The sequence below is a fragment of the Choloepus didactylus genome, chromosome 2 (assembly GCF_015220235.1).
Source record: "Choloepus didactylus isolate mChoDid1 chromosome 2, mChoDid1.pri, whole genome shotgun sequence".
Classification (NCBI taxonomy): domain Eukaryota; kingdom Metazoa; phylum Chordata; class Mammalia; order Pilosa; family Megalonychidae; genus Choloepus; species Choloepus didactylus.
Window position 1 is genome coordinate 206966292 of NC_051308.1, and position 13946 is coordinate 206980237.

Consider the following 13946-nt stretch of genomic DNA (forward strand, 5'->3'; position numbering starts at 1 on the left):
CTATACTTCCATTGATCTCTGGGGAAAGCATTCCTTCTTGATTCCAAATTCTTTATTTTCTGTTTGAATCACCTATGCTTTTGTAATTATTTAAATCTGCTCTTCTTTGGGATTCCTGATAGGTTTGTTCTGCAAATCTGACATGAGCTTGCCCAATCTGATCATTCTTTTCAGCAAATATGGGACAATGAGATGGTTTTCCTAAGTTTTGTGTTGTACCTTTAAAGGACTGGAACCCTTCTGAAGACTTATTAACAAGAGTGGTGGGTAACAGCACCTAGTGGCATATAAGACTGAAAAGCAATATGTAAAACATTTCATAACCAGGGTTTCAATCATTCCTGAGATGTCTGGAACCTAGACACCTGACAGACCTGGAGGAAAGGGGCAAGTGAACTGAAGACATGTCCCAGTAGAAGGCGACAGGAGGATGTGTGGCTGGGTGAGTAGTCAGCGACAGGTAAGTCCAGGATAAGGAAACTGGAGAGGCCCCGGCAAGTGGGCAGAATGCAGCATTGGTGGTCCAAGTCTCGATTACTGAGTGGAGGTGAAGCAGTTGGACATCTGACACTAGGAGATCTGGCATCTGGAAACAGTTATAGGCACTGGGGTTCTCCTGAGTATTAGTTGGATCATCAGCAGACATCCAGGGGTACGGGTAGGGACTTGGTTCCAGACACAAACGTTCTAATATGGGGCTCAGACTGCAGTTAATAAAGAAGCTATGGTGGGGGGGGTGGGGGGATGGGGAGAGGAAGGGAACTAAGATTAGTTGATTATCTACTATGTGCCAAGCACTTTTTAAAAAATTGTTATTTCATTAATACTTCACACTAGCCCTCTGAAGCTGTTAGGACAGGGATGGTTATCCTATTTTACAGATGAGGAAAATAAGGGTTTGCAAGGTTAGTAACTTTCTCAGGGTGACCTATGCCACTCCACTACATCCTTTAAATATATTTCCATATACTAGACTAAAATATCATTTAGCTGCTACACTTTGTTTACTCCCTATCCATTTTCCAACTAAGAGGCTATGTATTATACTGGCAATGAACAATCTGAAAATGAAATTAAGAAAACAATTCCATTTACAATAACATCAAAAGGAACACAATACTTAGGAATAAATTTAACCAAAGAAGTACAGGTTTGTACACTGAAAATTATCAAACATTGTTGAAAGAAATTAAAGCACTAAGCAAATAGAAAGATATTTCATGTTCATGGATTGGAAGATTGAATATTGTTAAGTTGGCAGTACTCCTAAATTGATCTATAGATTCAATGCCATCCCTATCAAAAATTTTTTTCTGGAAATGACAAGCTGATCCTAAAACTCATTTGGAAATGCAAGCAAGGGACCTGGAACAAACAAAATAATATTGGAAAAGAAGAACAAAGTTGGAGGACTCACACGTCCCAATTTCAAATCTTATTACAAAATCAGTATTCAATACAGTATAGTACTGGCATGGGGAAGATGTTTAACAGAACAGATTTGAGAATCCAGAAATATTTCTACAAGGGTGCCATGACAATTCAGTGGGGAAACAATAGTCTTTTCAACAAATGCTGCAGGGACAACTGGATATCCACATGCAAATGAATGAATTGACCACTAACACATACCATATATAAAAGTTGAACATATAACAAAAGACCCAAATGTAAGATTTCAAATTATAAAACTCTTAGAAGGAAACATAGGTGTAAATCTTCATGACCTTGCATTAGGCAATGGTTTCTTAAATAGGACACCAAAAGCACAGGCAACAAAAGAAAAAATTAAGAAACTAGATATCAAAATTAAAAACCTTTGTGCATCAAAGGATGCTATCAAGAAAGTGAAAAAATAACCTACAAATGGGCGAAAACATTTTCAAACCACATATCTGATAAGGATCTAGTAGACAGAATACATAAAGAACTCTTAAAACTCAACAACAGTCTATAGCCAAACCACCCTGAACACACCCGACCTCGTCTGATCTTGGAAGCGAAGCAGGGTTGGGCCTGGTTACTTCTTGGATGGGAGATTGCCTGTGAATACAGTGTACTGTAGGCTTAAAAAACATAAAAAATAAAGAAAAGAAAAGAAAAAAAACTCAATAATAAAATGTCAACACAATTTAAAAATGGGTGACGGATTTGAATGGACACTTCTCCAAAGAAGACATACAAATGGCCACGAAAAGATGCTCAATGTCATCAGTCATTAGGGAAATTCAAATCAAAACAATGAGATACCACTTTTCATCCATGAGGATGGCTATAATTAAAAACAAACAAAAATAAAATTAAAAATTGCACTTTGGTGAGAGGATGTGGAGAAATCAGAACCCTCATACATTGCTAGTGGGACTGTAAAATGGTACAGCCACTGTAGAAAACAGTTTTTTGCAGTTCCTCAAAAAGTTACACATAGAATCACCATATGACCAGCAACTCTACTCCCAGGTATGTGAAAACATATGTTTACACAAAAACTTGTACATGAATGTTTGTAGCAACACCATTCATAATATCCAAAGAGTGGAAACCCAAATGCCTGTCAACTCACAAAAAGACAAGCAAAATGTGGACTGTCTATACAATGGAATAGTATTCAGTTATAAAAAGGAATGAAGTACTGTTACGTGCTACAATATGGACGACCCTTGAAAGAAGCCAGTCACAAAAGGCTACATATCATATACTTCCATTTATATGAAACATCCTGAATAGGCAAGCCCATAGAGACAGAAAGTAGATTAGTGGTAGCAAGAGAATAGGGGGAGGGCAGAATTAGAACTGACTGTTGAGAGTCATGGGGTTTCTTTTGGGGGTGATAGAAAAGTTCTGGAATTAGACAGTGGTGATTACACAATATAGTGAATATACTAAAAGACAATGAACTGTACATATTAAAATGGTGAATTTTTATGTGAATTATATCTCAATTTTAAAAACTTTAAAAAATACTATGTGTAATATTTAATTTTTAATTGTTTTCCCTTTCTAGAATATAAGTTCCTTGAGGACAGGAATTTTTGTTTTGTTCCCTTTCTATCCCCAGAGCCTAGGATAGTGCCTGATCTTTTGTAGGCACACAGTAAATATTAGTTGAGAATCTGACTGAATTTCAGCAGTGCCAATTATCTGAATAGTATTGAGGGCCCCACTTTGCCACCAAACTCATTTCTCTTACTCAAGAGGACCCCTCTTCTGTATGTTTGCGCTACTGATTTCTTCAAGTTTAAATTCCATACTCATTTCCTCCAGGTCAAATGCCACACTTCAACTTAAGCCTCCTTTTTTTTTTTTTTTTTTTTTTTTTTGCCAATGAAAACCCTCTCACCTTTAGCTTAGATGGGCTGATGAGCATACCTGTGACAGCCCTCATCCCACTTAAATGCAACTGTCTCTATTTTCTCTATACATTTGAGTGCCTTAAGAGCAGTTACCATGTCTCAATCATTTCTACTTCACTGTCCCTTAATGATAGACCATTCAGCGTTAGCTTCCTTCACTCCAGATGCCCTGAGCTCTTACATATGCCACCTGGGTGTCATCCTGAGGCTTCTGCTCACATACTGCAGGACTACTTTCTTCTGCCTATGTCATTTTTGGTAATTACCAAGTCTCTACTAGGTATTGAGCCCCACAGTGGCCTTACAGAGACAGAGATGCATAAAACCTGATACCCTATATGCAGAAGATCTGAAAGCAGTGACACGAACAGATATCTGCACGCCAATGTTCATAGCAGCATTATTCACAATTGCCAAGAGAAGGAAACAACCCAAATGTCCTTGAACAGATGAATGGGTAAATAAAATGTGGTACATACACACAATGGAATACTATGCAGCAGTAAGAAGGAACGATGTCATGAAACATATGATAACTTGGATGAACCTTGGAGACATAATGCTGAGCAAAATAAGCCAGACACAAAAAGAGAAATATATGCTACCATTAATGTGAACATTGCTGGGGGAGAATGCATGGGGTGTTGGGCTTCCCCACCTCGATGGTTGCTGATGTGCTCAGAGACATTGGGGACTGGTGGTTTGATGGGCTGAGCCATCAATCATGGGACTCGCCCTTGGGAAGACTGTTACTGCAAAGGAGAGGCTAGGCCTCCCTATAATTGTGTCTAAGTGTCTCCTCCCGAATGCCTCTTTGTTGCTCAGATGTGGCCCTCTCTCTCTAGCTAAGCCAACTTGGCAGATGAAATCACTGCCCTCCCCCCTACATGGGATCTGACACCCAGGGGTGTAAATACCCCTGGCAATGTGGAATATGACTCCCAGGTAGGAATATGGACCTGGCATTGTGGGATGGAGAACATCTTCTTGACCAAAAGGGGGATGTGAAAGGAAATGAAATAAGTTTCAGTGTCAGAGAGATTCCAAAAGGAGCCGAGGGGTCACTCTGATGGGCACTCTTACGCATAATATAGATAACCCTTTTTAGGTTCTAATGAATTGGAATAGCTAGCAGTAAATACCTGAAACTATCAAACTACAACCCAGAACCCTTGAATCTTGAAGACAATGGTATAAAAATGTAGCTTATGAGGGGTGACAATGTGATTGGGAAAGCCATATGGATCACACTCCCCTTTGTCCAGTATATGGATGGATGAGTAGAAAAACAGGGCCAAAAAAAAAAAAAAAAAAAAAAGCACCCAGTGATTTTTTTTACTTTAATTGCTCTTTTTCACTTTAATTTTTATTCTTATTACTTTTGTGTGTGTGGTAATGAAAATGTTCAAAAATTAATTTTGGTGATAGACGCACAACTATATGGTGGTACTGTGAACAACTGATTGTACGCTTTGTATGACTGGTATGTGAATATATCTCAATAAAATTGAATTATTTTAAAAAAAAACCTGATACCTACCTTCAAGCAGCCAACAGTCTGACAAGGGGAACAGACCCATAAACCTGTAACTGTAATATAATGTAATACTATGCTAGAAGCATGTACAAAGTGCTTCGGAAACACACGGGAGAGAGCAATTCATTTTGTCTGGAAGAGAGGGAGGGAGGCCCGGGGTGTTAACAGAAAAGAAATGATATCTGAGCTTGTTTCAAGATGAGCAGAAGTTCACTAGATGGGCAGAGGAAGATGGTATTCCAAGTGAGGGGGAGTGTGCTGGTTTGGATGTTTATATCCCCCAAAACTCCATGTTCTTTGATGCAATCTTGTATGGGCAGACATATTTAGTGTTGATTAGGTTGGAACCTTTTGCTTGAGTGTTTCCATGGAGATGTGACTCAACCAACTGTGAGCGAAAGGTTTGATTGGATAATTTCCATGGAGGTGTTACCCCACCCATTCAGGGTGGTTGTTAATTAGTTTACTGAAGTCATATAAAGGAGTTCACAGACAGAAGGACCTCAGAACAACTGAGACTGACATTTGGAAGAGGAGCTGCAGCCTAGAGAGGAGTATCCTTGGAGAAAACCATTTTGAAACCAGAACTCCGGAGCAGATGCCAGCCATGTGCCTTTTGAGCTAACAGAGGTTTTCTGGATGCCATTGGCCATCCTCCAGTGAAGGTACCCGATTGTTGATACATTATCTTGGATACTTTATGGTCTTAAGACTGTAACTGTGCAACCAAATAAACCCCCATTTATAAAAGCCAATCCTTTTCTGGTGTTTTGCATTCCAGCAGCATTAGCAAACCAGAACGGGGAGAGAGCAAGGGTTTAAAGAGAGGAAAAGACCTGTCTATTTTGTCAATGAGACGTTGTCTGCAATGGCTGGATTATGGAGAGTTCATGTGGGGACTGGGTCCAGAGAAGGCTGCAAAGGAGGGTTGCAGCTGTTTGTGTAGGACCTTCAGAGCCATGATGAGGACTATGGACTGTGTATAATAGGCAACACAGAGTCTTGGGAGAGATTTTCAGCAATGAGGTGACAAGAACAGATCCATGTCTTAGAGAAATTACTCCCCCCCCCCACAAAAAAAAAAAGAAAAGAAAAGAGGATGCACTGGCAGTGGAGTTAGGGAAACCACACAGAGCCAAGAGTCAGGTCAGGAGGCAGCTGTGATAGCCTCAAGGAGAGATAATAAGGGTCTGACAAATGCAAGGACAGTGGGGACAGAGAGGAGGGGACAGTGGTGAGAACTACACTGTAAGCTCTTCAAGGGTGAGCTCCACTTTTCCTAGCAGTGCTTTTGCTGTGTCTGATGAGTGTCCTGCCCGGGCAGAGCTGCAGCCCTCATGGCTTTTAACCTAGGCTGCCCAGGAGGAGGAGACCTACCTCGATGTCCTCGCGTGCTCTTCACCACAACTGGGTAGCCCAGGGGCTCGGCTTCATCAATCATTTTTGAAAAGTCTTCATGCCCACCTGCAAAGAAAAGGTCCAAGTCAGTGAAGGTTAGGCTGATGGTCAGACAGCAGTCAGCCCAGCTCTGTACTCTCTGTGCGAATTCTTACGGGGCCTCATGTCTCCCTGATTAAAGCAATTCAGACCCCTTCAATCCAAAAAACATTTTAAGCACTTGTAATGTAAAAGGTGGAAGCAGAGAGACAAAGGAAGCCAACATTTATTAAGTACTTCTGGGTGGTAAAGCCCTCACATGCCTTAGTATCTAGTTCAGATAATCCCTATCACAACTCAATAGGTAGGCATTTTTCCCTTTCTAATGACTGCCATGGGCAAAATTCTAAGATGACCCCCAAGATCCCTACCCAGGGTGTGCACACCCTGCATAATCCCCTACCCTTGAGCATGGGTGGGACTAGTGAACATGATGGGGTATCAGCCCCATGATTAGATGATCAATTAGTTGACTATGAATTAATCAAAAGGTAGATTATCCTGGGTGAGCCTGATTTAATCAAGTGAGCCCTTTAAAAGGAGGTGAAACATCAGAGAGACTCTTCTGCTTGCCTTGAAGGAGCAAACTACGATGTCCTGAAGAGGTTCGTGTGGTAGGGAATTCTCTAGCTGCTGCGAATGACCTCTGCGTGACGGCTGGCAAGAAAGTAGGGACCCCAGTCATCCAACAACGAGGGACTTAATTTTTCCAACACATGGTGAGCTTGCAAGAGGCCCCCATGCCTTAGGTGAGATTGCAGCCCCGGCTGAAACCTTGATTTCAGCCTTGTGAGACCCTGAGTAGAGAACCCAGTTATGCTGTGGCCAGACTTCTGACCTACAGAATCTCTGAGTTAACAAATGGGTGCTGTTTTAAGTCGCTAAGTTTGTGGCAATTTGTTACACAAAAATAGAGAACTATACACAAAGAAACGAAGCCTGGGAATTTGTCTCATCCAAAAGTTGAGGCATGACTCTAAAGCCTCAACAATCTCCAGTGCACCCCTTTAAGCTTTAATTTTAAACATATGAATTACAATGGGTGTGAAAACCTTTCTAAATTGTTTTACAAACTTCCCCAATTTCCTAAACATGACATATTAAGCAGTACCTTTTCTTGATAATTTAGGGTCAGCATTATGAACATCAGTGTCTATACTATAAAGCTTCCAGGGCTCACATTTGCTTGCCATTTTATGGCACCAAACTAATACAGTTTTTTGGTTTTTGGACCTCGTTTTCACAGTTAGTAATCTTCCTTGCTGTCAGGATGCCAATTAATACTTCTCACTGCAGCCAGTATAGAGCCTTTCCTCCTACTTCTGTTTGTACGGGCTTCGAAATGATAAAGCATGCTAGCAAGATGATTTTTCCAGCACATGATTAACTTGCTTCCAGACGTGGGCCTGAAGGGCTCTACCATCTGTTAAGTGAATGAGATTTGATGCTTGTTGGGGTTTGTGACACATATTTGGGATGCTCAGAGGTTCTTTTGCTTTACTTCCTAGTTCTCAAAAATGTGCTAGATAGAAACGTTTTATAGGTTATGATGATGTATTCGTTTCTTCTGGCTGCTGTAACAAATTACCACCAACATGGTGGCTTAAAATGACACAAAGGTATTATCTTTCAGTCCTGTAGGTTAGAAGTCTCATACAGGTCTCACTGGGCTAAAATCGAGGTGTCAACAGGGCTATGCTCCTCTCCAAAGGCTCTAGGGGACAATCTATTTCCTTGCCTTTTCTGGTTTCTAGAGACTCCCTGCATTCCTTGATTCATAGCCCCCCACCCCCTTCTTCCATCTCCAAAGCCAGGAATTGTAGGTCAAGTCCTTCTCATCATTCTCATCTTCTTTCAAAGTCACCCCACACACACACATTATTTGTGATTGTCTTTTGCCCCCATCTTCCACTTTTCAGGATCCTTATTATTACATTGGGCCCACCTGGATAATCCAGGGTTGTCTCCCTATCTTAAGGTCAGATGATTAACAATCTTAATTCCATCTGAAACCTTAATTCCTTTTTACTATGTCACCTAACATATTCACAAATTCCAGGGATTAGGACGTGGGCATCTTTGGACAGGCAGGGCAGGGGTGGGGGGCATTATTCTGTCTACCAAACATGAAATGGTAGTTCATCAATTTTTGCCAAACAAATACTTCTGGAATACCAACAAGACCTGTTTTGTTTACAAAAGTTCTAAAAAAAAAAAAAAAAAAAGACATGAGGAAGGCAGTGTAGATAATGAGGGACAACTTCATGAAAAAGATGTTTCATAAGAAGGGAACTCCAAATTCCTGACATCCCATCAATAACTTTAACTCCTCTCAGAGCCAGCCTTTTTCCCTCCCTTGTAATCTAGTGAAAGGAGGAGTCCTTTCGAACTAAGGTCATCCCTGCACCTGTGCTTTAGACCCCTTCTCCTCTCACATTCTCAGAAATCTTGCACTTTCAAGTATCCCCTCTTTGCTGTATCCTCAAACTCTCAGCCCTTAATTCCATTAGCATTTAAACACACTTAGTTCTTTCCCATCTTAAACAAATAAAATCCCTGTTCCTTGACACCATCCTTTAACTACAACTTTGCTTCCCTGCAGCCAGGCTACTTGAAAGAGTTAATTAGCCCCACTGTTCCCATTTCTTCACTTCCCATTGCCTTCCAAACCCATGACATTTTGGCTGTCATTCCCATCACTACATTGAAGCTGTATTTACTGAGGCCCAGTGAACTCCCTGTTGTTAAATCCAATGTCCGTCTCTCAGCACTTTTGTCTCTCATCCTTTCAGTATCACACAACACTTTTGATTTTATCATCCTTCTTGGACTGCTCTCTCTGTCGGCTCCTGTGGTCTCTCTTCTCACCTCTCTGATTGCTCCTACTCAGTCTCTTGTATAGGTTCCTCTTCCTTTGTCCATTCCATAAATTGGTGTTACTCAGATTCATATCTTGAGCCCTCTTTTCTTTTCATTCTACACATTCTCCTAAGTAATGTCATCCATTCCTGTGACTTGATTTAACATAATGAGGGCTTTCAAATCCAGTTCTCTGGTCTGCACCTTTTTCAGCAGCTCCAGATCCATTAATCACCTACCCATTGAGCACTCTTGCTTTCATACGCCAAAGACACATCAAGCAGAACATATCCTAAACTGAAACCATCTCTTTCCAACAACCCCTTGCCCCCTAACTATTTGCCTCTACCTACCTCCCATATTTCTAGTCTCAGTGAGAGTTTGCTTTCATACTATCCATCTAGTTGCCTAAACCAGAAACCAGAGAGCAACCTGTGATTCATCTCCATACTCCTCATATCCCATCAATCATCATGTTCCATTATTTCTACCTCCTTTGTAATTCCTGAATGTCTTCACTTCTCTTCACTCTTACTATGGCCACCTTAGTTTAGACCATCATTGCTCACATGGATTATTTGAAAAGCCTCTCACTACTTATCCTGCCTCTCCTTTGATCCTGTCCAAACCCTTCTCCATAATGTAGCCAGAGTGATCTGAGCTGTAACTCTGATCAGGCAACCTCCCCAGCTTAAAGCCCTCCAATAACTTCCTAAAACTCTCAGGATTAGCGCTAATCTCCTTCGCCTGTTATATAAGGCTCCTTCTTCTCTTTCCAACTTTACATCTCAACTTTCTTCCCTCACATTCTACTAACTACTGGCAATATCACCAATAGGTCATGTTCTCTCTTGCCTCTAGGTCTTTGTAGATGATGCTCTCCGCTTAGACTACTCCTTCCTTTAACTGGACAACTTCAGCTTAGTTTAGATGTTATCTCTTTTAGGAAGCCTCCTTCAATGTCTTCTAAACTGTATTAAGAACTCTCCTATGTATTCCTGCACTACCTTGCCCCAACTTTTAACCATGGCACTTACTACATGGCATTGGAACTGCCTGTAGACTTGCTGTCCTCTGCATCTGATGTACTGGGAATACCTCGAGGGCAGGGACTGTCTATACTGCTATAGCCCCAGTGCCTCATGTGGTAGTTGGCACATAGTGGGCACCTGATACACAGTTGTTCAGTGAATTACAGAGAGAAAGAAGCAAGGGCGTTTCAGACAGAAGGAATGGCCATGATAAAGGCTCAGGATGCCAAATCATCTAAGATGAATAGAGTCACATTGAGAAGACATGAGAGTTGCTAGAAAGTTTCTGGAGAGACAAAACATACAGATGCAGGTAATTTGGAAAGAAAGTTCCCACCTTATTTCAAGGAGACTCACCATAGGAGAATGTGTCTGGCATGGGGACACCGTGTCCAGCCAGCTCTTGGAATGTCCAGAATTTATTGATGCAGTTTAAAATGCTCTGTGGGCGGTTGACTAGGCGGCAACCCAACTTCTCTAGGTGTCGCAAGACGGTGATGTCACTGTCTGATTGAACTGAGGGTGTGGGCACCCGCACAAGCACCACATCTGGGAAAGTAGTGAGTGCCTTCTGGTTCAGCTGTAAGCCTGCAATTGAAGGGCAAAAGTGAGCTCAGGGCTTGCCATAGTTTAGTCCCACCAGAAGAGCTGATTCCAAGAGATTCCTCAAGACCAAACCCAGCAGGAAATGGCCTTGAAAATGGCCACCTGGATGTCCTGTTGTAACAAGAAAACTCTACAGTCAACCCTATATTCCAAACAAATGGGCAGAGCATGATTATGAGGAAACATAAAGGATTGAACAGGAAGAAAAAGCAGCATATCATGAATAATACAAGTTAGAAGACTGAACAAGAGATAATGGAGGTCAACACTTTCCTTCCATATAATTCTGGTATTACCTTAAGGTGAAGGGGCTAAGGAAGGTGAAGACTTAATGAAAAGAGAACAGGGTAGTCCATTTAAGGAATCCCTATGACCCTTTTATGACAAATTTACAAAAGTCTATCCGACTGAAATATTATGAAACCATTCAAATGATTTTTATGAACACTCCATAATGAATACAAAAATGTCAATGCTAAGTGAAAAATACAGGATACAAAATTATAAATAATGCATTCTGATCTCGACTAGGTAAATAGATACAAAATAGAAAGGACTGTAAGGTAATATACCAATATGTTAACAATGGGTAATGGGATTACTGATGATTTATTATTTATTTAGCTGTATCTTCCAAAATTTCTTCAAGTACATATTACCTTTATACCAACAACTAAGAGAAAAAAAAACTTAAAAAAAAAAATCAATCTACTGAAAACCAATTCAATCTTAAAACTAGAATGCATCCAAGGACAATTGATCCATATAGTATAAGTACTGGAACCTGTATTATGCTAGGTGAGCTTGAAGTGAAGACTCAGGAGCAGAACGCAGTCTTTAAGAATTGAAGGAATTCCAAGCAGAAGAACTTTTTGACTTGTCTTCTATGACACCAAGAGATAGAGCTACATGAAAGAGCATTATTTTGTCTGTCTTCTTCACTGCAGTAGCCCCAGCCCCTAGAATAGAGTCTGGTGCATGGTAGGACTTGATGTTTGTTGAATTGAATAGAAGCTACAGGGAGACATATTTGGACTCAGAAAAGAGATAATTTTCCACTGCCTTAGGATGGAATGGGCCGAGGCTCATCAATCACCTAAGGATGGCGCAGAGGGAATGCTAGGGTCAAATGGACTCACAGCAACCTGCCTGATCCCTTTCAACCCTGACATTCTATGGTTTTTTATTGCTCTAAGTAGTTATCTAGGCATCTTCAATTCACCCAGTATCTAGGGATGGAATGATGGAGACCAGAAATAGGATGGGTAGGGCAATGACAAGTGAGTTCAGTAGATCTCTCTTAATGAGCCCTAAAGCCATCTCTAGAAAGCTGTAAAGAAACCCTTTCAAATACAATTTATAGAACCATTTTATAGTGCTTAACCTAAAGCACCTTCTGTTTCATAACTGATAACATACTGCACAACCATACAATTCCAAGAAAACAAAAGGTGTTGATGAAGTTACAATTTCTGTTTTGGGGATGAATTAATTATAGCAATACAAAAACTCTAAGCAAAAACAAAAACAAACAAAAACTACTATACTGCTCTAACTTTCACACTATCCCCCCATTCTAGATGATGTTTCACTGATTTTTTAAAAATGGGAGGTAGATGCAATCATTCAGATAAACTGTTTTCAGTACTTCAGCTGATAGTGTGAATCCAAGGAATTGGAGTATAGTTCTCAGGGATGATTTATAAAGAGCAATCAGGTTATCTTCACTTTGCCTTCAGAAAACAGCATTTTTATTTATAATTTTACTATTCTTTGAAAAAGTTCTTTGCCATTCACAGACCTTGGGGAAAATAATATGAAAGGAAGAAAAAAAGCAAACTGGGGAGTATCCTCAAAACTGGTAGGAGAAGAAAGAAAGAAAATCAAATTGGTGAAAACTGAGTAAATACAGAACACTCAAAGAAAAAGCAACAGCCCAGGACAACACTACATAATGAGATAATATATGCAAAAACGCTTTGAACTATAAAATGCTATACATATGTAAGGCACTGGCATTACTAATGCAGAGACATTCTACTAAGCAAGGTAGGACAATTTATGGAGTTTTTGCCACCTGATGAGAAAAATGGCTTTGCAACAGAAAATGTGACCTAGGGAAATGATAAGCAGCAGAAACATCTGGCTTTTAAATCCCAACATATGACCACAGACAAACAGTTAAACTTCTAAATGGGAAAAAAAGAATCCAATCATTTCTGGAAATACCAACAAGTGAACGGAGACAGCTCAGCCTCAACAAGCAGATTCACATATACCTAAAAAGTCTTACCAGGACTTCATCTCTCTTCTCCAAAGGTAAATCTTTGGGCCTGGCTCTTTCCAACTGAGGCCTTTAATAAATGAAGAATGGAATGGGTTAAAGTATAGCCTAAGAGACTCTCTACAAGCAGTTAGACAGATTTGGTCTCTTGACTCTGTGCTGGCTCTTTGGCCCTGTGCAGAAAAGACATGACAGGTTTGGGAATACATCTGCAGAGCTAATTACATCTTCGCCCATTAGCACAGCTCTGACATTCTTGCTATGAGCCACCTCACTTGCCCGCGGTTAATTCCCATTCCCTTTGCTGCCACATTTCTAGAAATGGTAGGCAAGAGGGTGCCAGTCACCATGGCTTGAGAGGAAATATTTCCACACAACCATGGCCAAGGACAACATGGATTTAAGGCTGACCCTTGGCAAACCTGTCTGTGAATCCTGAGACCTTTAACCACTTAAGTAATCTTCTGCTCCCTCTCCCCATTAATATCTCCTCTCAGGAAAGGACCTGATAAATTTAATACAGGGATGGAACCTCATGTGTCACCCTTCCCAGGATCCTTATCATTTCCACTGCAATCTACAGATCTCAAGCCAAAGGAATGAACAGCTGATGGCAGCTGATTGCAGGACATCAGGGAGGGAGGGGCTCTGCTCGAGGGCCACCAAATAGAAGGAAAGCCTTCAACAATGAGAGGCTTTTGCCCTCAAATAACAAGGGGTTTCATGTGGTTAAGCTAAGCTCTAGTATTCAGGAGTATTACCTTATTAAACAACAACAACAACAAAAGTATATTCTCTCTTTTCAGCATAGACAGAAAATTGGGTAGGCTCAATCCTGC

The 13946-nt window shown here is 40.7% G+C and overlaps 1 protein-coding gene across 1 annotated transcript in view; it reads right to left on the bottom strand.

The window, feature by feature from the left end:
* Positions 1–13946, bottom strand: part of RIMKLA (ribosomal modification protein rimK like family member A) — a 32751-nt gene that overhangs the window by 9650 nt on the left and 9155 nt on the right. Inside the window, exons 2-3 of the mRNA XM_037827524.1 lie at positions 10575–10805; positions 6268–6354 (exon numbers count right to left, since the gene is read on the bottom strand). Coding sequence (XP_037683452.1) covers positions 6268–6354; positions 10575–10805 — 318 coding nt within the window. The remainder of the gene's footprint in view (positions 1–6267; positions 6355–10574; positions 10806–13946) is intronic.